The sequence below is a fragment of the Cyprinus carpio genome, chromosome A1 (genome assembly GCF_018340385.1).
Source record: "Cyprinus carpio isolate SPL01 chromosome A1, ASM1834038v1, whole genome shotgun sequence".
NCBI classification, from domain to species: Eukaryota; Metazoa; Chordata; class Actinopteri; order Cypriniformes; family Cyprinidae; genus Cyprinus; species Cyprinus carpio.
In genome coordinates, this window is record NC_056572.1 from 2,180,323 (window position 1) to 2,205,689 (window position 25,367).

Below are 25,367 nucleotides of genomic sequence, written 5' to 3' on the forward strand. Positions count from 1 at the left end.
TGAGCGTGTCACATTGGGATGGTTTTTTTAAGCTAATATGCGGATGCATCTTGCAGGCACCTGACCCATCTTCATTAAATCCTCTCCTGACATTTACTACCACAGTAGAACGAGGCAGTTCTCAGGTCAGAGCGCCCAGCCAATGAGGAGAGAAGGTTATACGGGCACAAGCCGTATATTTCTATGCAAGAGAGGCCAATCTCTTTAGGAGCACTAGTGCGTATCTGATGAGGTCTCTTTACATTCTACACATTTAAATGACGGAAATACCCCGTATGTATGCACACACACACACACACACACACACACACACACACACACACACACACACACACACACACAGTCATGCTCCATGAGTCACCTGATTTACTCTAATCCTTGACAAGGCAATTTAGCTGTACAACAAGCTGTGACCAAATTTTCTTATTTTGCATAATGAGGTCCCAATGAATACTTAAAAGCCGTTTTGGGGGAAGGGTTTCTCTTTAAACGTAAGCCTTTTAAAGGTCAGATTAGTATCAGACTTGAGTAAAAGTGGGCTTGATTGGAGGAAAAGGACTGTGTGTATATGTGTGTGTGTTTATTTCATGTGCAAAGGAAACACTTTGTGCCTGTCATGTTCTTTTTTTGTGGCAAAGACAGGAAGTAATCATCGTCTGAGTAAACATGGCCCAGTCTCCTGAGTGACCCTAATCTGCCACGAGACATTCCCCACGCCCCGTTCTCTACACACACACTGAGCTCTACACACACAGAGACGCAAAAAACCCAAACTCAGCTGCTCAGTCTGACAAATTCCAGTCCTGCCCAAACCAGACCTGATATACAAGATGCAAAACTAAAACTAGAACCAGAACCCAGCAGTGAGAAGATCCAGAGCTGGTGCCATACCTGCTGTTTCCACTCAAACTTACACGCATGCTGTTCTAAGAGCCATGCAAAACTACAGCCTCTGCGTTTATTTTTCTAATTAAGCTCTACAAACCTGACCATGACGTGCAGTCAGGCTCCAAAGCTGACTTTTTGCCACACCTGCCATACATTTTTTTTTTTTTTTTTGTGGCCATGAAACAGTATTTTGGTTTTCAAAATATGCTCATAATGGCAATGCAGTTATTTTTTTTTTTTTTGCATAAAATGTTCAGAATTCATGAAAAAGTGAACCAAATCTGATTCTTTTGCTCATATGTGACTCATATCTGTTTTTCCATAACATATAAAACCACATGGGATCTGATCTTTTAAATTCTGATTTGGTCCACTTCCATTTGTAGCCTGAAATCAGATACAGGTCTGACTTGTTGCAGTGTGACCTCAGTCTGAACAGTTAAATCAGAACTCATGGCTTCTACATCACTCCATATCAACATCAATCATAATTCTGTACTGACTTCAAAAATTTTACATAGTGGCAAAGCAAAACTTGAGGAGTCGTATTATAAATAATCTAACAGTTTGCTCTCTTTCTCCTCATCCCTGTTCTCCTTATCACCTACTCAGCCAACTCATGCATTTTCATTTAATTACTGACTGACTTCCATAGAACATAAACGATGACTTTTTTACTTTTATTTTGCAAATTTGCAAACAAACTGTTCTTTTGAATGAGATCTCAATGAATTTGTTGATTTCTCGAGCAACTTAACAAGGTTATAATGGGATGCAATAATCTGGATGCAATTGTTAAAAGCCAACTGGATGAGATTTTCATGGGATAATGACTTAAATTTCACCATCTTCATCCCACACAGCTGCTTCAAAAAATTTGAAATAATACCTTTACATTTTTTGGCAAATATTCTAAAAAGCTTGAAAGTTCCAGTCTGCTTTCATTGTAATTACTTAAATTTTTTCTCTTTTGCGTTCCATCAAAGAAAGAAAGTCATACAGTTTTGGAATTACATGTAAAGAGTAAATGCATAATTAAAAATAAATAAATAAATAAAATAGGAAAGGAGGAAGAAAAAAAAAAGAGCACAAATATTGCACAAAAAGTGTATGCATACTCAACATTGGTGATGTTCTGGTTCATTAATTCTCTCACTCTTTTCTCTTATGCCTCAGATCCTGTTAAACGTTTTTTTTCTCAAGCTTGTTTATTACAGTTTGATTGCAGACACGGCCATGTGAATTTATCGATCTCCTAATGGCCTGTGAATGGCGGAGCGGCAGTCAGGCGTGAGAAATCCCATTTAACCTCTTCTTATTAAACAGGAAGTGTGCAGGATAATGGGCCGAACTGGAGAGATGAACGGAGCAGAGAGGCAATGAATCTGCATCAGATAGAGGGATGAAGAAATAGATAAAAGAAAGGAAGCATGCAGCGAAGGAAGGAAAGAGCTATAAAGGGACAGCAAGAACACCTAGATGGGAGTTATTAATCAGCCTCAGTCACTGAGCATGAAGGACAGGAAGACTGGAAGCACACGGCCCCAGTGCACTCATTCTGTGTGACCCCTGCAGCAGACAAGCTATACAAATGCCGAGGCGTGGATACATGCACACAGAACCCGAGGTATGGTTAGCAAGTTTAACTACTACCTGAAGCATCACACTGCTGCCCTGGGATAAAGCTGTAAGCTGCATCTGCTGGTCTAGGATCAGTTTCTCCAAACAAATGTTATTTGAAATGGACCTTTTTCACATTTCCAGGTTTCTCAGCAGCTGAAGTCGTCATAGTGGGGTAAACTTCTATAGCAGCGAATGGGAGACTACCACAAATATTCTTTTGGATGCCGATGACTGTTGAAATATGTCATCACAGTCTTGGTTGTACATTCTTGTTTATTTATTTATGGTCTGAGATGATGTAAAGCAGATAATCTTGAATGGTAAATGTTCTTTATGCCAGCACTGGATGCTACTGTATATGTCCTGTCCTCTACAGTCTAAAACAGGGCTTCTTTTATTACGTTCAATTCAGACTGAAGCAAAAAATAACACTTTTTTTTTTTTTTTTTGCTGTGGTGCTGTAGATTCAAAAGCAGTACAGAAAGTATGCCAAATATTCATTACAGTATTAAGGTGAGAGAATGTGGATGTTTAACTACTGTTATCCATCATGAAAGTCACAGCATCATTTTTTAAAAACGGACCCAGTTCTGAATAAGAATATGAACTGAAAGGCAGTCCCTGGACCTGTTTGAAACACATCTGTAGCTGTCAGTGGGGCAGTTAGTGAGCTAACTCTGTCTGGTTTGTGCTTCTGTGAGGCAGCTCCCAGAGAGAAAGAGATGAATAATAAATGAGTTTGGGATAGAGAGAGAGAGAGAGAGAGATTCCTACGTCTTCAGGGCTCACAGTAAAAGCTAAACAAATGTTTTGTAAGTGTCTGCTGAAGCTCAAACCTGTTTACAACAGCTCTGTTCCAAAACCTCTACGCTTACTCAAACATAGACAGCTGTCTTCTAAAGCAGCATCTTAACTGGTATCTTACATACAGTGCGTATAAAACATAGTTTTTGCTATTTGTCTGTATTGGATGGAACATAAATTTGGGTCGACTATCTTGGATTTATAGATTTTTTTTTTCTTTTGTGGAGGTCATTACAGTGCATTCTCTGATTGACTCTTCTGCAAAGGATACATTTGACATTGCCTAAGAATTCGGCCAAAGAACAGAATCTCAGGAGACAAAACCATTAAGCTTACTTTTTTGGAAAAGAGCAAACAAGTAAACTGAGAGAGATGTGTCCATGTTTGTGAAAGAATACACTATCTGTCCAAAGTTTGAGGTAATTACAATTTCTTACTGTTTTTGAAAGATGTCTCTACGCTCACTAAGCCTGCGTTTATTTGATTAAAATACAGTACACATAGAAATATTATTATTCAATTTAAGATAACTGTTTTCAAATTTTAATATATGTAAAAACGTGATTTATTCCTGAGATCGAAGCTGCATTTTCAGCATCATTACTCCAGTCTTCAGTGTCTCATGATCCTTCAGAAATCAATCTAATATGCTGATTATTATCAATGCTGAAAACAGTTGTGATGCTTCATATTTTTGTGGCAACCGTGATATACTTTTCAGTTTTTACTTTTATTGAGCACGCATGCATTAAATTGATCAAAAGGTACAATAAAATACATTTATAATGTTACAAAAGATCTCTATTAAATGCTGTTCTTTTGAACTTTCAATTCATCAAAAAATTGTGTGCATCACGGCAAAGCAAAACTACTAATAAACTAAGCAAAAACTGATTTGAATATTGATAATAGTAAGAATCATTATTAAAAACTGAGCAGTAAATCAGCATATTAGAATGATTTCTGAAGCATCATGTGACACTGAAGACTGGAGCAATGATGCTGAAAATACAGCTGATCATCACAGAAATAAATTACACTTTAATAGATATTCACAGAGAAAACAGCTGTTTTAATTTGTAAAAATATTTCAAATTTTCCCTGTATTTTTAATCAAATAAATCCAACTTTGGTGAGGATTAGGGAGTTGTGAATTATTGAAAATTTTGTAATTTTTAATTATTTTTGACGTTTTAGCGTGTGTGTTATGTGTGGGAGAAGGATAACCTCTCTGATCATGGGGTCAGATATGGAGCTGAGGTTGACCGCTCCTTCATAAGTCAGGTAGTAGAAGACATTGAGAGCTCTGACGGCCTCAGGGCCCTGCTGCTTGTATCCGAATATCAGATCGATCCACTGATGCAGCTGACAGGACACGAACTCACTCTCCAGAGCCTATAAAACACACAAGATAAAACGTATGTCACACAGAAAACACACCACCCCCCCAAAAAAGCTGCATCGAGATGTGGCGAAATAAGCTCAATTGAAGGTAGTTAGTGAATAAGACACATGTGGCATGACTGCTTGTGATAGATCTGTTATTTTTTTACATGCACAACAACTCACGGAGTGCTCCTCAGAGAACGTAACCACGTAGCATGGGTAACGGGATCTGTCAAAATCTGCTTTCAACAGTCACAAATGACATAATACACACAAATTACAAGCATATGCTTCTAGGACAGAGGAGATGGAGCGATGGAGATATTCTTTTATTATTTGGTCCAGATATCTTTGCCTCTTTGTTTAGTCTCATCTCTGCGTCTGAGAGTGTTTTCGGAGCTATGATTGTTCTTCGACTGCCGTAACAATGAAACACAAGCTGTTTCTCTCTTCATTTGGTGCCAAAGGAGGGCCTCCGTTTATGACTGCTCATAAAAAACAGCAATTGTGTTAATTTGCTCAAAGCTGTGTTGGCACAAAGGCCTTTAAACGAGCCCAAATGAGTATGAGAAGAGCCTTGATTGTCATTGCTGCCTTGTGTCACATTAATTTCGAGACACACATTAGGCGCTGCACTTAAACGGCAATTTATATCATTTAAACGCTTATTGGAAGGGTCTTAGCATCATTCATTTAAATGTGAATTCCCTGACAGCTAATTCCGCTTAATTTGCACTCCGAGCTCTCTTAATTAGAACTTTAAATCAGAGAGATGCTGTGAAATGTGGCATTTGCAATATGACAACATATTTGATAGCAAACTAGTTTGATGCAGTGCTAATTTTACGAGAGTAACAGATGCTATCAAAGATTTCGGAGATAAAAGCAAGCTTTGCATGGTTACATATTAATAAAATATCTCTTGAAATTAAATATTTAGTTTTTTACACAGTGTACATGCTGTGGAAATTCACACAAAGGTGAATCGCTTCGGTTATAATAAGCATGATACTCACTACTGCTTACAAATACAGTTAAAATACTTAATCAAAAATGATTGAATATTTTTCTTTCATTGTTTTATTGGCATCACGCAGCATTTATTACAAGCACTTGCATAAAGCATGCAGATTTATTCCACTAAATTTATTTGTCTACAACAATTTTATTAAAAAGAACCTGTTCCTCCGAGTTTATTATGTGGATGGATTGACCCCGTAGTGTTCCATGTCTTGTCTGTTTCCAAACTTAATGCAGAGGCTGATGGGCATTTAATGTGGGCCGCAATCTTGTGTCAATCAGAGGGGGGCAATGTTATTGGACACCAACTCTCCAGAGGACTGCTTTTATGTTAATCAAGGAGCTGTAAAATCAGGAATGAGATGGGAACCCTGTTCAGAGATGCAGAGAGCGCTTGGTAGGGTCTCCTGAGACAGGGGTGTCACTCTGAACACATGCTCTTCCATCAAAAGACGAGGAGAGATGTGGACCTACAACATTAGATTCCTTTTTAAAAATGTCTGCGGCATATATCCTAACCCTGAGGGCATGTGTGTATACTTACAAAGAAATGTAAGTGCTTTCACAGTAAAATGTCAGGTTAAGATGTTTGATATGACAGTACGTCTGTCTACATCTTTAAAGAATATCGCTCATAAATGTGACGTCTCTTACAGAAAATAAAAAAAAACAGATTATTTAAAAAAAAATGATTGACCAGTTTACAAAACAAGCAACATAAATAAGTAAATAAATAATAATAATAAAAAATTAACTTACGTCTGTCTATATCTTTAAAAAATATCACGCATAAATGTGACGTCTCTCACGCCCAAAAAATAAAAAATAAATAAATAAATAAAAAAACAGAATATTTAAAAAAAACTGATTGACCAGTTTTCAAAACAAGCAAAAAAAAAAAATAAAATAAACTTACGTCTGTCTACATCTTTAAAGAATATCACTCATAAATGTGACGTCTCATACGCCCAAAAAGTAAAAAAAAAAAAGAAAATAAATAAATAAAAAAACAATATTTAAAAAAAAACTGATTGACCAGTTTTCAAAACAAGCAAAAAAAAAATAAAAAAATTTTTTTTTTACTTATGTCTGTCTACATCTTTAAAGAATATCACTCATAACTGAGACGTGTCTTACGTCAAAAAATATATATATAAATAAAAAACCAAACAGAAACAGATAAAATAATATGATATGAAACAAGCACACACACACAAAAAAATAATAATAAAAAAATTAATTTGCATCTGTCTACATCTTTAAAGAATATACAGAAAACAAAACACATATTATTGTGAAAAAAAAAACGAACCAAAACAAGCAGAAAAAAAGCCCAATATATATAAGATATATATATATATATATAATATATATAATATATCTCTAGTATATATATATATATCTATATATAATATCATATATATATATATATATATATAATTAAATATTAAATAACTAAAAAATTTACTTGCGTTCTTGAGGGGTAGGGAAAAAGAAAATCAATAAACGCGTGAAAATTCTGTAATTTTTTTACAAATTCAGATGTCGTTCCAAATATGTATGTATCTTTTTGTAGAATACACAAGTAGAAATATTTTCATTCCGGGCTTGCCATATAATGACAAAGAAAACCAAGCAGCATCATAAAACTCGAATGATATTTGGAGGATATGAATATAATCTGCGGATGACAATTTTTCACTATTGATCATAAAATGCTATTTTATGCCTCCTGATGATTTGGAACACAGTAACGCATAATCCTTTTATTGTATTTTTATGTTCATTTATATTGGCTTGGGATCTTGACAGTCATGGTCACTATGAATTACTGTTGTGTGATTCTTTGAAAATACTTCTACATTTGTGTTCCACAGAAAAGCATATGGGTCTGGAATGCACAAATAATAAAAATCATCATTTTTTGGCTGAACTATTCCTTTAAATTCATGTATATGTACAAAAGAGGCCCAGGAGTGTGTAAGATGCAGCTCATTAAGATCGCTCATATCTGGAGAGCGTTATTGATGTGCCAATTAGCAGAGGCAGTATGTCCCATAAAATCCACCGGGAATCATCAGCGTTATGGAAATATGTGTGTGTATGTTCGTGAGCGCTGGGCGATCGTGGCATGAGGTTTCACAGCTGCTGGATCAAAAAATGTATTTCATTTTATTTCAGCACTGCTTTTGTACAATAGAAAAAAAACTATAAATGCAACAAAGAATGGCTGAAGCATGGCTGAACACAAAAACCACAAAATGCATCTGGGAAAAAAAAAGGGGGAAAAAATAGGAAATAAATAAGGGGGATATTCTAAATTTCATTTGAAAACAAAATGACCAGCAGCATTTGGAAACTGAATAATTGTCAATGTGACGAGCTCACCTGAGCAATGGTTTAAAGTCTGGGTCTGATCTGTTCTGCTCTCTAGAGGAACCAAAGTGAGGGAGTATCTATAAATGATGGGAATGCCATTTCCAAAACCTACTTCAAACTTCAGTTTAATGCACAAACTGACAAGCTCTCTGAGACATAAAGCAGCATCGAAGACTCAGTTATAACAGAGATCTTTTAATTTTCTTCCCATTTTCATTCCCATCACTAAATGTCCGGGCATAGAGAAAACCTAGAGCACCGTAGGACGCTAATGATGCTTTCAAAACATGTCTTTTAAAGAGATGGATCGCTCTGAGCTTGTTCTTTATGGGCTTTCTTGACCATTCCCCTGTCTTATGCAGCAGCCCTTGAAAAGCATTTTAAGGACTTAGATTTCCGGTGGTAACCTGTCTGTGGCCATGTTTAACGTGTCAGAACCATAACAAATCAATCCGGCTGTTTTGCATGATGCGAATACAGAGCTGTCGAGGGCGAAGGAGTGAGACGGTATTGATTAGGAGAGCTCGTTAAGGTGGCAATAAATAATTACACATGTGGGACTGTGCGATGAAAGCACATTAAAAAATGAACCCATTTAGGGCTAAGACACATTTTAACCAGCTTGTGAATTCATAAGATGCAGCTCATTAAGATCGCTCATATCTGGAGAGCGTTATTGATGTGCCAATTAGCAGAGGCAGTATGTCCCATAAAATCCACCGGGAATCATCAGCGTTATGGAAATATGTGTGTGTATGTTCGTGAGCGCTGGCGATCGTGGCATGAGGTTTCACAGCTGCTGGATCAAAAAATGTATTTCATTTTATTTCAGCACTGCTTTTGTACAATAGAAAAAACTATAAATGCAACAAAGAATGGCTGAGCATGGCTGAAAAAAACACAAAATGCATCTGGCGAAAAAATAGGAAATAAATAAGGGGGATATTCTAAATTTCATGAAAACAAATGACCAGCAGCATTTGGAAACTGAATAATTGTCAATGTGACGAGCTCACCTGAGCAATGGTTTAAAGTCTGGGTCTGATCTGTTCTGCTCTCTAGAGGAACCAAAGTGAGGGAGTATCTATAAATAATGGGAAATGCCATTTCCAAAACCTACTTCAAACTTCAGTTTAATGCACAAACTGACAAGCTCTCTGAGACATAAAGCAGCATCGAAGACTCAGTTATAACAGAGATCTTTTAATTTTCTTCCCATTTTCATTCCCGTCACTAAATGTCCGGGCATAGAGAAAACCTAGAGCACCGTAGGACGCTAATGATGCTTTCAAACATGTCTTTTTATGAGATGGATCGCTCTGAGCTCTTTATGGCTTTCTTGACCATTCCCCTGTCTTTAGCAGCCCTTTAAAAGCATTTTAAGGACTTAGAGGTAACCTGTCTGTGGCCATGTTAACGTGTCACATAACAAATCAATCCGGCTGTTTTGCATGAGAATACAGAGCTGTCGAGGGCGAAGGAGTGAGACGGTATTGATTAGGAGAGCTCGTGGTGGCAATAAATAATTACACATGTGGACTGTGCGATGAGAGCACATTAAAAATGAACCCATTTAGGGCTAAGACACATTTTTAACCAGCTTGTGAATTCACACAGGACTGCTGCTACCTGTGGCTATTCCTTCAGGTCATTTTACAGAAGGTAAAGGACACCGTAATCTTCACCAGCAATGGAACATGACTGACTTGGACACCATGCTTCTACTCTTACACATTAACATTACATTAACTTCTACTCTGAGCTCTTTAAGTCTATAGAGAGCGACTGATCGGGTAATAATGTGGTAATGTAAATAGTACATCGGGAGAGGTAGGAGTATATTTAAATACTCCTGTTTATTCCAACAATGGTAACACTTTACAACAAGGTTCAATTTGCATTAGTTAATGCATTGTGTTTTATAAACGAACAATGAATGGCATGTTTGCAGCATTTATTCATTAATGATATGTCTATTTATAATATACTTTTGTTTATTCATGTTCTTTCATAATACAAACTGATTTAAATTTATTTCTTGACATGTTACAAATGTATCAGCTTACTTTACAATGCTTTAAAAGCATTGTTCATCGTTAGTTCATGATATCTAATGGATTAACTAATTAAGTAATTGTGGTTTAAGTAATCTAAATAATTGTGCAATACATAAATAAATAAACAAATAAAATATTAATCTATCTCAGTGGAACACAATTAGTGGAACAATGAGGTCTTCAGGCAGAGAAGAAAATTAAGATGTAAGTGTACAATAACTAAAGAAAGAAAGAAAGAAAGAAAGAAAGAAAGAAAGAAAGAAAGAAAGAAAGAAAGAAAGAAAGAAAAAAGAGAAAGAGAATCAGTAAATAGGTCTTTAATCAGGTTACAAAAAAATAATCATTATAATAATAGAAGAAAAGAAAACAATAAATAAAAAACAAACAAACATATAATTTTATATAAGATTAGAAAATGCACTGTTCAAGGACAATATATTTAATTTCTCATGAATGCCTATGATCTCAATAATTCAAGTTCATACCTAGATTCTATCTGTTTGCTAAAATAATTAACCATTTAGGTACCAGCTCTGCTTATGAAAATTAACTTTCTTTTAAATGTTTAACTACAGTCTTTGACTACACATCAATGAGCACATATACATGAAAAAAAAAAAACAGAGTAAAGCACCAGGTAGCTGTACAGTGTAATGACCTTTCCTGTTTCCAATATGATGCATCATAACCCTAGAAAAGCCCAGGCCAATATCATTCGTGAGTATATCATCCTCTGGGGTACATGTTAGGTGACCCTGAGAATCCCCAGAAGTTTAGCAGGACAGACTTCTATGAAGCAGCAGTAAATTAAGATGCTCTGCTGTTGGTGTGAATGTTGATATCTGGGGTCAGTGATTTCCATGATGGATGTCCTAAACTTGTCGTCCTTGTCGAGGTTGGTTTGAAATGCAGACAGGGTGAGAGCGATTGTGTGTGTGTGTGTGTGTGTGTGTGTGTGTGTGAGAGAGAGAGAGAGAGCCCTATGAGTTGCACCCATGCTGAAAATTAATTTCTCCATTTATTCACAGAGCATGCTTGAGTGGACATCTGTGAAGGAGAAATTCAAGGCTAAGATGCATTTCTTTCTATCCAACAACAAACAAGCGTGCACACGTGCACATCAACAGGCTGGAGAGAGAAACTTCTGGATTCTACCAAATATCTCTTTTCATGCCATTGATGTGAAACCGATTAGTAAGAAAGCACCATTTAGCGAACACTTTGATTCAAAGCGACTAACAGTAAACATAAACATTTATGCTTTATTGGAACCATAAAATCAAAGTCCGTCATGTGTAATGCTGGTGATGAGTCATATGGGAGTGATCTTGGAAGTGGACCGTTGCTTTTTTGTATATTTTAGTTTTTTTTTTTTTTTGTATATTATAGTATTTTAGTATTTTTATACCATCATAGATATATTAACTCTTTCCCTGCCAGCATTTTTGATAAAAGTTACCAGCCACCACCAGCGATTTTGATGATTTTCACTAAAATTTGATGGCCTCCAGTATATTTTGCTGTATGAATATTTAAATATGCACTTAACCAACTATTACTAGTACTTACCTTTTCTTTTCTTGTCTATCATATTCTTAAAAAAAAAAAAAAAAAAAAAAAAAAAAAACCCTGGCTACGTGTTCTGTACTAGACTAATTGAGAATTGTCATAGCACTTGTATACCGTTGTTGTTCTCTCGTTGATCTGATTGCTTCTGTTGTTCTCATTTGTAAGTCGCTTAAAAGTGTCTGCTAAATGATTAAATGTAAATGTAAATGTAAATATGCAATATGCCAAAATAAAGATCAGAGCCTCTACTTTTAAACATTTTTTTTTTTATTCTAGCTTAAAGAATTATTTTGCACGTGAATACAAGTAGGTTTCATAAACGTATAGTTTTGAGCAAAAAGGTGAGAAAATCACATTTTTATCAAAAACTACATCTGGATAATATTCAGTATGATTATCAAAGCATAAATCCAGTAAATCGCTTCCATCAACACCTCCAAAGCTTGCACAGACATATACCACTTCCTGGATCAACGTTTTTCTCTGTAACATTATGCAGTTTTCATTTATATGCTGTCTATTGCTGATGATCACATTATTTTTAATATGCATCTCTTTACATAAGAGATCGCTCGTTTCTCCTGTTCACGTGTGTTTTTGTTCGGGAGGTTTTGTACTCGTTCAGAAGATGTGTAACAGCGCCCCCGAGTGTATAACAGTGAAAACACGAAAAGCCGTAAAAACTTGTCTTTGCCGGGGAAGCGTTGTCTTCTAAAAGATGAGATAACTCGTCAATGGCGGGGAAAATTTTTATTTTCATTTTATTTATTTTATTCAATCATTCATTTTATAATTTGGTGCTTTCCTCATTATTATTAGTTTTTAATATGAGAATTTAAGTCTAATGTAATTTTATTTTGGTTTTAGTTTTAGTTCAGTATTAGTTTATTATTTAGTTAGTGATTTTGTACATTTCAAAATTTTCTTTAGTTGAAAATTTGTAATCTTATATTTATTTTATTTTATTTCAAGTAATAAAAAATGCTTTTGTTTTAGTTTTAGTTAACAAAAATAACTTCTTGTTTAGAACATCTCAACAGTTCTCCTACTTAGTTTTGGCAATACTAAAAAATAAATAATGCTAAAAGAAAAATAATGAGATGATTAAAAAAAAAAAAACTTTCTAAATAAATAAATAACATTTAATTTTTATGTAAATATTTTAAATGTATGAAAACCTTCATTTTTACAACATAAAATTGACAGACAAAACTGCAGCATCATGGCATGTCACACAGGTTGGTTGGTAGTCGGTAGGCAAAATTGCCAGAACTTTCCCACCGAGTCAGCACTGACAGTTAAGGTACAGTAGCCACATTAGCACTGGTGATGACAGCAACAGTGTGATCTGGTGCATTAGGGACATGACTGTAGATGTGCTCGAACAGAAAAGAATGCGTGAGGAGTTGAGAGGAGAATGCAAACACTGATGACCTCTGACACGGCAGACGTCTGTGGTCTTCACATGGAGACGTGCAGCCTGCGGATGGACTGTGGGAAACTCAGGAGTACCGGGACGCTGTTTGTTATAAGACATGACACAGACTCGTCCTCTCAGTTCAGATGAAGTCTGCTGCTACACGCGAACAGCCCTGTCAAAGACAGTAATAAACCTCAAGCTCAACACAACGATGATCATGTGATCTCACCGTTAGAATATCACGTCGGCCTTCAGTTCCACACACGAGGCAACAACACCTAATGGACTCCCCAGAATCCCAGCCATCATCATATAAATCTGACAAACTTCAAGCGACCGCGTTCACGGTGCATGTCATTCATGAGCGTGTTTTTACTCAACTTTAAATGACACTTGTCTTCTCAGCAAATGCTGATTCAGTTATCAATCCCAGCTGTACAGTCAACATAGACATCGTCCAAAAGCTTGTGCTGTGAACTTTCCTTACACAGTACTGCACATATCACCAAACAGTTAGCTAAAATAAATGACTGACTATGTGACAGTATCTCTGCTCCAAAACCTAGTGAGCCACTCCACTGCCTACAGTGTGTCATGGATCCTCATATGTGACTGATGTGGACCAGCGGTGGACGAAATTAACCCTTAGTTACTGTTGCTAGGTCTGCTCTCACAGCACACACCATGTTCTCAACGCAATGAAAAATACATCGCGGAGCAAAGAGGACACGAACGACACGCCGACAGACGAGACGGAGCACGTTACTTCTGGTATGAAGCAAAGTCTCAGCTTTCAAATTTTTACATATTTTTTAAAAAAGTTCAATATATAGCGTTTTGTGGCCCTTTAATGTGTTGTGCGCAAAATAAACATGAATGAACGTCGGAAGGTTTCTAGTTTCAACCGCAGAAAGACGTCAATACACACAATTTTTCATGTTTAAATCCACAGATGTTAATTACTCTCCTGCATATTTTGCCAAAAGTTAAGCCGTAACAAATAGCAGCAAACCTGGTTGTACAACAGTATCGTGTCCTGCTTTTTGGTTTTGGTGCATGTCAAAGACTTTTTCATCACCAGTTTCCTGTAATACTGTTTCCTGTTATACGGACATTTCTATCTGATGGGTCTCTGATGGATGCACATGTTATCTGTAGATGATAAACTGTCTATCTGTATTAATGTCTGTGCAGTCTTGTTTAATATGACTTAAGTCTGGTTGATAATAAAAATCAGCATATTAGAACGATTTCTGAAGGATCATGTGACACTGAAGACTGGAGTAATGATGCTGAAAATACAGCTTTGATCACTGAATTTTATTAATTATTATTATTTTTTTTATTAAATAGAAATGTCAAAATATTACTATTTTACTGTATTTTTGATCAAAATAATGCAGCCTTGGTAAGCATAGGAGACTTTTTTCCAAAAACATTTACAGTGTTTTCTTTAAGATATTTTGCATTGCACAACAACGTGTGTGTGTGTGTGTGTGTGGCACTTTTCCAGTAAACATCCATGTCTGTAAATTAGCTGATGCAACACATAACACAAATATTAACACTCTTCTCTCACTCTATTGCTGCATCATCCTCCAAGTCAACACATGATAAGCAAGCACTGATACGTTTACATGTCCGACAGCATCAGCTGTCCTCTAGACTGAAACCATCTCCCTTACAATGATATTTTTAAGATCTATGGAGAGCAACCTGGTCCAAAGTTAATGCACAGTTAAGTCTACAATCCCCTGCCATCGCTGCCGTCATATCTGGGTGAATATGTGATGAAGGATTAGTCCTGTATTGTGGAAAGTTCTTCAGCATGACAGTGGCCAGATCTGATTCTTAACCTCTCCCTCGACCCTGTGATGAAAACAACAAGCGCTGCTGATGTGAGTGTCGCGTGACATCAGAAAGGGAGGGAAGGCTATGAGCGGAGAGGGAGCGAGAAATGTTTTATTTCAGCAGGGGTCTGTTTAAAATAACCACTTAATCCAACACACATCCTTAAACGTATGTATTTACAATGCTCATGAATCCTGCCCTGTGTGAGCACAGGACTCTGGGAGAAGACAGAGGAGTGCTGTAGCGATTAAAACACTGAATGGCAGTGAATTTGGGAAACCTTTTTGAAAACAAGCATTTTTTTTTTCTGTTTGGTGCTACAAAAATTAAGTGCACTCTGTGTTTTGAGTTTATGTTACAGTGGTTGATAAGGCAGTACTCTTGAATCTATACTTCCATCATGCTAAAGCAAAAAAAAAAAAAAAAAAAAAAAAAAAAGGCTTTCCGTTATTGTTGTAATTTTAGAAACAAGCTATTATTAGTCACTTAAAATTTCATGCAAAATTCAAAATCACTGCTAAAAAAAAAAAGAAAAAAAAAAAAAAAAATTCCTACTGAATCTGCAGCTTGAAATAAACTGTACAACCAATGTAGTCCGATTCCAGAATGATTTAATCTTTTGAACCTGGAATTTTTTAGTGTGCCGGCATGTTACAGTACGACCAGTGTAGCCAATTCCTAAACAAAAGACTCTTATGAGTTGATTCTTTTGAGTGAATCAAAGGCATACAACACAATCAGTGTAGTCTGATTCCCAAACAAATGATTCTAATGAGTTAATTCTTTTTGGAGAAGCAAAAGCATAAAACACTACCTGTGTAATCTGATTGGCAAATAAATAAATGCTTTTTATGAGCCAATTCTTTTTAGTGAATCAAAAGCATAAAACGTGACCAGTGCAGTCTGATTCACAAAATAAATAAATACATAAATAAATCTTAATGATTCAGTGAATCACACGCACACAACATGACGAGTGCATGAACCAATGTCTTGTTTGTTTAGTTTATTTATTTAATGTATATTATTGGATTGCATTCATGGCGCTTCTAAAAAGCTGTAAAAAGTAATTAAAAAGCCTTGTAAAACATGCTTTTGAAATGAATTAATTACATTTATTTCTAGCATTTATATCTGGTCTGTTCTCATCTCAATTTGGCAACAGCCTGCTGAGAACAATAAATGCAATACAAAATGTATTTATTTCTTTTCCCAAATACAATACAGGTCGTTATTGTTTGAAACCTTTTAAGACGCTTGTTAAGTTATTATTAAGGTTCTTTGGCATTATGTCTGAAGAGATTATTTTGCTCTTTTGAGGATACATAAAAGATGTGAACCCATGGTGAGTGCTGTAATGTCCGCAAGCACGCATTTAGCATGACTGGTGCAGATTGCAATTTAATTAGCTGTTAATCATCTATAGAACATAAATGACCATGTGTGTGCATCATGCTGTTTTCTGGCCATTAGTGACAGATGAGCTAAAGAGTGTAGCAGGCCATTAGCTCTCTGCTGCACGTGTCTGTCTCTGACTGAGGCTGTGCCCTCATTACAAATGTAGCCCATTGTAGAACAGCTGACATCCCTAATGCCAGCTATAAGTCATCAGCGGTGCTCATGCCCACTTTACACACACACACACACACACACACACACACACACACACACACACACACACACACACACACACACACACACACACACACACACAGAGCTCCTATTAATGAGGGGTTTCTGGGATGACTGTAAAATATCTGCTGACAGAGACAGGGCACATTTAAGAGATCAGAGCATTGTTTGAATTATGAAAAGATAAACAGAAAAGTCTAATTACTGGAAAAGAGGAGAAAAAATGTGGCTGTCCTTGTGTTATCGACACCAGCTGAACACAGCCGAACTTTATGACTCACGCTGTTCAATCATTCTTTACTACTACACACTCAAACAAAAGCTCAAGCAGAATTCACAAGCAGCTACATACAGTATCTGACATCATTTGAACTGTACAAAGAGTTGCTCATAAAATAGGTTCAGTATGGAGTTAGGTCAGAATCGTCACGAGCACAAACTTACACTGCACTAATGAGCAGTGCTGGGGAAAGTTACTTTTAAAAGTAACGCATAACAATATTGTGTTACTTCCTAAAAAAGTAACTTTTTATGGAAAGTAATGTGTTACGCTACTTTTGCATTACTTTTTCTCACCTGCCTTGGCCTCATTTTTCTCTCTACATAAACAAAAAGAAACACAAATGTTATATTTATTTAAAGTTATTTTTGCTTATAAGTATGGTTGATCACTGAAGGTCAGCAGCAAAGATACTGGTTAATAAAATGGAAATTAATGCATAAAGGATATTTGTGTTATTTAGCATGTTTGCGTCATATTCTGAGTTTGCATTCAACTGTTTTTATTAATTTTGAGGAATACTGAATCTGTTTTTGTGCAAGTGAGAGGAGTAAATACACATTGACATTTAGTCTAGAGCTTCAGTAACATCATGTTCACAAAGCGCACACAACTGATTTAATGGCTTAACTATTATTATAAACTGTGGCTACTCAGTCTACTCATTCTAAGAGTGTTAAATATGACAATTTTAAAGAAATAGCTCACACGACAAATGAAAATGATTTTTAACCCTTTAAGCCCTGAAGGCATTTTTGCTCCCCTTGAAGGGTGTTGTTTTTTCTGAGTGACATACACAAAAATAATGACTCATAGCTCATTATTCTCTAAACTCTAGCAAGGAGAATCAAAATGTAGGTGTCGTTTGATAGAAAACTTTCTGTATTTTTAGGAAAAGAAAAGAAAAAAGGCTTTACATTTGGACATTCTCCTGCAGAGAAATAGCTGATAAAAGTATAAGAAAAATTTGTGTGCTGAAGGGAAATTTCATTTTGCGTTAAATATTTTTAATGAATGCATTAAACTGAAAAAACGTATTGCACAATTAAGGTGTTAATTTTGACAACCATAATTTTATTATATTGAAAATTGCAATTTATTCAATTGATGGCAAAGTTTAATTTTCTCCAGTCAGTCTTCAGTGTCACATGATCTTCAGAAATCATTCTAATATGATGATTTGCTGCTCAAGAAACATTTTTTTTTTTTTTTATTGAAGTGTTGATGAATAGAAAGTTCATTGTATGGATGCCTGCACATACAAATCCAGAAGAGAAGCAAAGAACCAAACTGAACAATAAGTTGCTAATGCATTGATGTCACACTTTTTTGGATACTGACAGCTCGCTTGAGGAAACAGATGCATGTTTTTACTCATTTGCATTTTTTTCTTCACCATAACTGCTCCCATGAGCCCTTGCGGTCCATGGGTAACCCACAAATTGTGGTCTTAGAGAGGGCTTGTGTCTTTAGTATAAACAAAACACACTAAAATGTCCAGCTTAAAAAAATAATACTGTCAGTAATATCCCTGCTAATATTTATTTCACCAAAATAATAATAATAAAGTGCGTCAGTGGTCTTGTTCGCAATCACTCCCACAGTTGTCATGATGACAAAGCAATACAATATCAAGACAATATCAGCTTAAAATATCCTAAAAATATGAACGCTTTGACTTTTATGACAACAACGGATCTCGTCACATTTAATGTACACTTATTACTGGCTACAGGTTGCCCATTATGATGGAAATTTCTGCATTTTCCATTATTTTCTATTTTCCATATTGTATATTCTCTATTTTCTATATGATCTATTCCCACAGATGTTGGCCTTCAGTGGTTGGAACTAGTCTGAGAAATAGTCTTGAAGATCAAAGTCGATCCTTGGACAGCCTTTATCAGTATAAAAGAGATTATACTGAAATGCCTTCTGTCTTTCTCACTACAGAACTTCTGTGTGTCAGATTATCCATTACTGCAAGAATTAAAGAATCAAAGACAAATCCTTTGACTGTTTTTTTCACCCCCTTTCTCACATTTAGTATCAGATTCAGAACACCATGCAGTTAGTTTAGACTTGACACACTGCACAGAATTTAATGGCACGCAGAGTCTGTTATGTAAGGCAGTGACACCGATTAATGCAGCACTGGTGCTGTTCACAACAAGACAGTCAATGCATCTGTGATCACTACTTTCCTATAGCATATGCACACATCAATGAGCATCCAGCAACTCTACACACAGACTTGGTGAAAGTGAAAGTGTGTAAACGTCTGCGTGCATGTCAGAAGAGTGACATTAGAGGGGTTTTGTGTGTGTGTGTGTGTGTGTGTGTGTGTGTGTGAGACGCAGAAAGAGATGATTAATGGGAGAGTCAGACTGATATCAGAGTTGTAATTATCAGCATAAAACAGGTCACAGCGTTAGCATACACACACACACACACACACACACACACACGCACACACACACACACACACACACACACACACACACACACACACACACACTCACACACACACACACACGCACACACACACACACAATCACACAAATAGATACAAAGAGCCAGACACGCTGGCCAGAGCCACTCGCAATCAGCACTTTAACAGCAATTTAATAAGGGAGATAAAGAAAGAGAGAGAGGGAAAGAAAAGAGATGGAGTCTCAGAGAGTGAACATACGAGTCGGTTGATGCGAACGAACTCCTCAGGACTCTTGGCCCAGGGGGGCAGCTCCACGTCTGACACCACCGTCCCATCATCCATCACTCCCAGGTTGTAATTATTGGAGTTGACAAACATCTCAGGGAGGTAATAGAACTCAGGGATCAGCTCCTGTGAGAGAGACAGAAAAATAGGCTTTTTAACGACAAATTTCACATTATTAACTAATTAAATAATTATATTAGGGCTGACAATCAATTTAAATATTCAATCTTAATTCATCTCATTTTTTTGGTACCTGATGTGTTAACAAATTAGTTCATTTTTAAAGAAAGAAAACTAAATCAAATGTATCTATGTATAATGTGTGTATAGAAAAATGCAAACAGATATCAGAAATAGATGAAAAATCACTCAAAAGCTGACATCACATTTGCCAAAATGTCAAAAATATGTGAATGAAATTAGCAGAATGATTTGAAAAATTTAATAAATGTGCAAATGGCATTTAAAAAAATGATAATTAATGGATAAATTGCATCTATTAAGACTAGATTAGATATATTTGACAATCAGAAACAATTATTCAACAATGCATTCAATTATTCTTTCCAAACAGGAAAGTAAACAAGAAAACAAAGCTGACTTTTGTGCAAAACAGATGCATTTCTAAACATACTAGATACCTATATATTATAAGAGCTCATTAAATGGGAATCGGGACTTGAGGAATCAGTTATTCCTTCTTTGAATCTTTAGCCTTTAATCTGTGCCACGGGGGATGCAGTTGGAGCTACTCCAGTTTAATATGCAAAGAAAGAGTGACTGCATGTCATCCTGATAACAAACATTCAAACAGCAGTGCAGAGGCACACTGCAGTCAAAACACAGAAAAGAGGACTAAACCTCTTCCTTTATAAAATGCATGGGCATCACTGTTTTAATGACATGTTGGTTTAATGGTAAAGCATTTTTTTTCCCACTCCTGTAATGCAATCTTACTTGTACACTCAAAATGCCTGTATTCCTATAAAAGGGTATTCTATTAAAGTATTTCTATAAAAGGATATACCTGCTTTCTGAAATCTGTTTTGGTCAAGCTCTTGCACTTAAACTATTAATTATAGCATGATTTTTAAGACAAACTGGATTTTTAACAACAAAGAAAAATTTTTGAATTTGTTTCAATTAAGAGGAATAAAACTTTGGGTCTAAACATACAAATATCAGCCATCAAATTAAAAGTGTACTTGGTATTGGCCAGAATTTCTGTTTCAGTCCATCCATACTTTCATCAGTCTCTCTGCATCTTATTATATTTTGCACCTATTCATTTACACACACTCTCAATGGAAGTGTTAAGTAAGTCCTACGAGGAAAAACATGCTGTTGCTCTGCAGAAACATGAGTCCTTTGGGAGAACTATCTAACTGACAATCTATCACTCACTCTGTAGTCATAAACCAATCAAGTTCTATCTCACAACAGAACTACTATAGTTTTCTGTGATAAGTCCATTGCAAAGTTAAGTGAAAACAACATGGTTAATGTTTCTATGTAGAACACGTATAAATTTAAACATCCATATAAAAATAAAACTGTGCATATTTAATACAACATAGCACTCAAATTGAAGATCTATATGTGTATTTTGTGCAGTCCGAGTGGTCAATTAGGTGAGCAAACAAATGAAGGAAGGTTCAAAACCAGCCTTCTTTCTGGTCCTCTCTTAAAAACCAAAGTCTTTAAAACAAAAAGGTCATAGTTTTACAATGGCACCAGGCGCCCTGAGGTTCATGTATGGAGCCTGGCGTAAATTTGGCATCTTCATTGGCGGCACAAAGACCCAGAGTCACTTAACCTATGGTTGGGGGGAGGGGGGGAGGTAGTTCAGGAGGAGCTATTAGGTGCAATGGCCCTTGAGCAGAAATGGTCAGAGGGCAAAACCTGTGATCCAAAATCCTGTCCTGCTGTGGGTCAATAGAGAGGGGTGCCCCTGGGACCCGTCTTAGGTCCTCTCTGATTCCCCTGAGGGGAAACTTTCAGTGTCCGCACTGCTTTCAGCCTAGTGCTCGGGGGTCAGGGGATGGAGGTTAAAGGTCAGGCCAGAGTTTGCTTGACTAGAGACAGACAGGATCAGGGTTGCTTTAGGCCATTATAACTCTCTTTTGCCTGAACACAAAAACTGCTAAAGGCTTTTCACCCCTCGATAGAATGAGGGAGTGTTTCTAAACATGGGGGGGACTGCTGTGCTTTTTGTTTTTTTAAGAAAAAGGGATAACAGCATGGCAAATTGATACATTATTACATTTGAAGGCACTTCTTTGCTTCTCGTTTGCACCTATCAGACCTTTTTTGCAAGGTTGCGCGTGTTTGAAATGTTCCACAGCTTCAAAGTCAAATAAACTGAAGGTGATTTCCAGGTTTTTAGTCATAGTCCTCCATTCGGTTTTGATGCATGCCAATCCTGTTACACTGATCCACAGTGACAAGCTTACGCAGCAATCAAACTGGGCTTTCTGTATTAAGTGTAACCATGTAATGTGAGCCACATGTCTTGTTACCAAATGAGCCCCTGAAAAATGCCAGCATGCAACGAGAGTGCTAACAAAGTGGGTGTCTGTTGTAATGAATATTTCAAGAGGTCTGGACATTTGTTAAAGTCAATGCCGAACACTCTGAGGGTCTCTTAGGGGCTATGGTGTGCATTTGGGATTGCTGTCTGACTTTGGTTTGGGGCCGAACGACAAACGGTTCAACTGAGGGTTAAAGCACTGTGAAAGGTTTCGCAAGAGAGAGTGCAAGGGAGGAACGGGGGAAAGTTCGAAATCAAGATTAGTTTAAAGCTTTGATCAAGGACCCTTGATGCTTTCATGGTAGCATGACAAGGATTGGTTGTGACCGTACTTGTGCTAGGGCCAGTTTTTATGGAGAGGTGATGGGGGCAGCCGGGCGGCGGTGTCTCCATGACGACTGCCCTCACACCAAGTCCCAGCGAGCTCCGGTTACCAAGAGGAAGTCAACGTCTAATCATATAATAGCCTCCACATTTGTGAAAAACAAAATATCAGTGGAAGGCGAAAACCAAATCCAGGCCAGGGACCGACTGATGCCCGACTGAGAGGAAATAAGCACAAGTACAGCTTTGTGCATGTGTATAAATATTGATGCATAACAATAAATTAAAAATAAGACGTATTTCTATGTTAGAATGACTCGGAAAGCATTTCTGCGTGTCATGCACTTATGCTGACGTACCTTCACATCAGACGTGTCCCTCTGGCAGTTTCTCCAGGCTCTGGACACTGAGGAGAAAGTGCGATCTGCGTGGTCAAATTTCCCACCTTGGAAATTCAGGAAGAATGTCGTGAAAGGCTCCTGAGAACAAAAAAGAATGTAGAAAATAAGGAATGTTCACACACACACATTCAAGCTAAAATGAGTATTAAAAAGTCATGTTAGGAGCTAAAACAACTACAGGGCAAATTCCAATGAACAAAGATCATGTATTTATTAACTGCGAGTCTACTTTGATCAATCTGTAGCCTACAATTTAAACTTTTTGCAATACGTGCAACCCGGTAAGTTTCTCTTATTTAGCATCGATGCCTGCTGTTCATAACAAAGCCTTATACAATATGATTCTAACTTGTGTGCACTAAACGACATCCTCTTCCCCAAAAGAGGGACCTGAATGCTATAGAAACCTGTTATTAACCCCGGGCAGACACTAAAGCCTTTACAAGTGCATTATTTGTTCTTTTCTAATCATGCTTAATCTTGTTTGTGGAGAATCAATAGGTGGTTCTTTTGAAACAATACTTCCCCGATGAGAAGGATGCAATTAGAGTGAATAGCACACCATGAAAGAAAAATACCCTAATTACGCAGAGGCTTTTAGGTGCTTGACTGAATTTAACACCCTCCTTTTCTCTGTCAAGAGCCTCCATATCACGAGGTTGCTGATTTGTGCTATGGTACATGAATTAGAGTGTTTGGTGAAGTGGATTTGGGATAAGCCTGATAATAATGGGATGGGATCAATACAATGGGCCAACAGGGAATGGCTATGAAAGTGAAAAGAGCTGCAGAGGATTATGGGACGTTATAACTGTAAAACTAATACAATAACTAAACTATGCTTCATCAAAATCCTGTTATAAAGCATATGAAGTATTTTTCGTTCATAGTGTCACGTCTTTGTTCTCTGCAGATATTAGAACAGAAAGGATGAAGGGAAGATGAGCGATGTGTTGTGTGTTTCTTAGTATGCAGATAAGGCCTACATTTCAATAGAACAATAAATCAAGCTGACTGAGCACGCACATATGCCCAATTATAAACAACAATTAGTTGCAATGTGCTTCACAACAGATCACATGATGAATGTGGAGCGTTTTGCCGCAGCATGAAGAGCACAGAGCCGCTGTCTGTTTTAAAACCCTTTAAAAGTGGCAAATCATTTGGACGATTATGATCACGTCCCGTTTATTTGTCCTACATAAACAGATGTTAAAGAAAGTGAAATAATGCACTGACAAATGGCAAGATGACAGGCTTTTCTATTCTGATGCTATAAAAATGATTTAAAAACTGGTGCTGGAGCATTTTGGTGTTAATCACATTATGATGTGACGCTTGTGTGTGTGTGTGTGTGTGTGTGTGTGTGTGTGTGTGCAACTTACAATCCTCAGTAGCCACATCTGAGTAAAGCTGGAGGTGGAATAGTGCGTGCCGTAGTGGAACTTGGGCACCTGCTCGTCCTCCCATGATTCAAAGCGTTCAGAGAAGAATGCAGCCCTCTTTGGGTTGAGTGCACCGATGGGCTGTAATGAGAAAAGACTACATTATTGGAATATACATAAAACTGCATTAATAAAGCACAAATGTTCAAGAACCAAAGCAATAAATTATTAAGTTAGATGTCAGAACAGGGACCACAGGTGTTATATCTGGGAAAAGTAATAATTTATTAATGCTAATCATTTATTTATATAATAATTTAGTGTAGCTGCAAAGTTTCATCAATAACAGACTGTTATTTTAAAGAGCGGTCACATTCAACAAGCTTACTGTTCATTTAGCTGATTAAACAAAATAATTTTGTTCATGCACACAACTGTTTAAAAGTTTAGGGTTGGTAAGATTTTTAAATGTTTTTAAAGAAGTCTCTTTCGCTCACCAATGCTCCATTTATTGTATCGGTTACGACAGTAATATTGTGAAATATTATTGCAATTTAAAATAACGTTTTCTATTTTAATACATAAAAAAAAAGTAATTTATTCTTGTGATCAAAGCTGAATTTTCAGTTTCATTACTAGAGTGTCACATGATCCTTCAGAAATCATTTTAATATATTTATTTGGTCCGCAAGAAACTATTAATGTTGGAAACTGTTTAATATTATAGAAACAGCGGTACTTTTTTTCTCAAGATTCAGTGAATGACAAATAAAAAGTTCCAAAGAATTTATTCATTTATTTGAAATATAAATCTTATAGCATGTCTTATAGTGAATGCTTTTGATCAATTTAATTAATCCTTGCTGAATAAAACAATAAAAACAATAATACATTCATAATGGTGTTTAACAACAAACAAAACTCGGCACATCGTAGGCTCCAAAAATGCAGAATAATTTAATAATGGACTTCACACAAGGTAAACTTTTGCGCTGACAGGCCCTTTATTATCTTCTTTGTCTAGCACCCAATTTTGAGCATTTTGAGCTGTTGATGTGCATGCTTCGGTTCAGTTTTTAATGGTGTTACATTAATAGCA

At 36.5% G+C, this 25,367-nt stretch overlaps 1 protein-coding gene across 3 annotated transcripts in view; it reads right to left on the reverse strand.

Moving 5' to 3' along the window:
* Positions 1 to 25,367, reverse strand: part of LOC109062054 (lipopolysaccharide-responsive and beige-like anchor protein) — a 208,042-nt gene that overhangs the window by 20,311 nt on the left and 162,364 nt on the right. For all 3 annotated transcript variants that reach the window (XM_042717055.1, XM_042717109.1, XM_042717169.1), the window contains 4 exons: positions 24,269 to 24,409; positions 22,842 to 22,961; positions 19,602 to 19,754; positions 4,543 to 4,710 (listed from right to left, as the gene is read on the reverse strand). In XM_042717055.1, the coding sequence (XP_042572989.1) occupies positions 4,543 to 4,710; positions 19,602 to 19,754; positions 22,842 to 22,961; positions 24,269 to 24,409 (582 nt within the window). The remainder of the gene's footprint in view (positions 1 to 4,542; positions 4,711 to 19,601; positions 19,755 to 22,841; positions 22,962 to 24,268; positions 24,410 to 25,367) is intronic.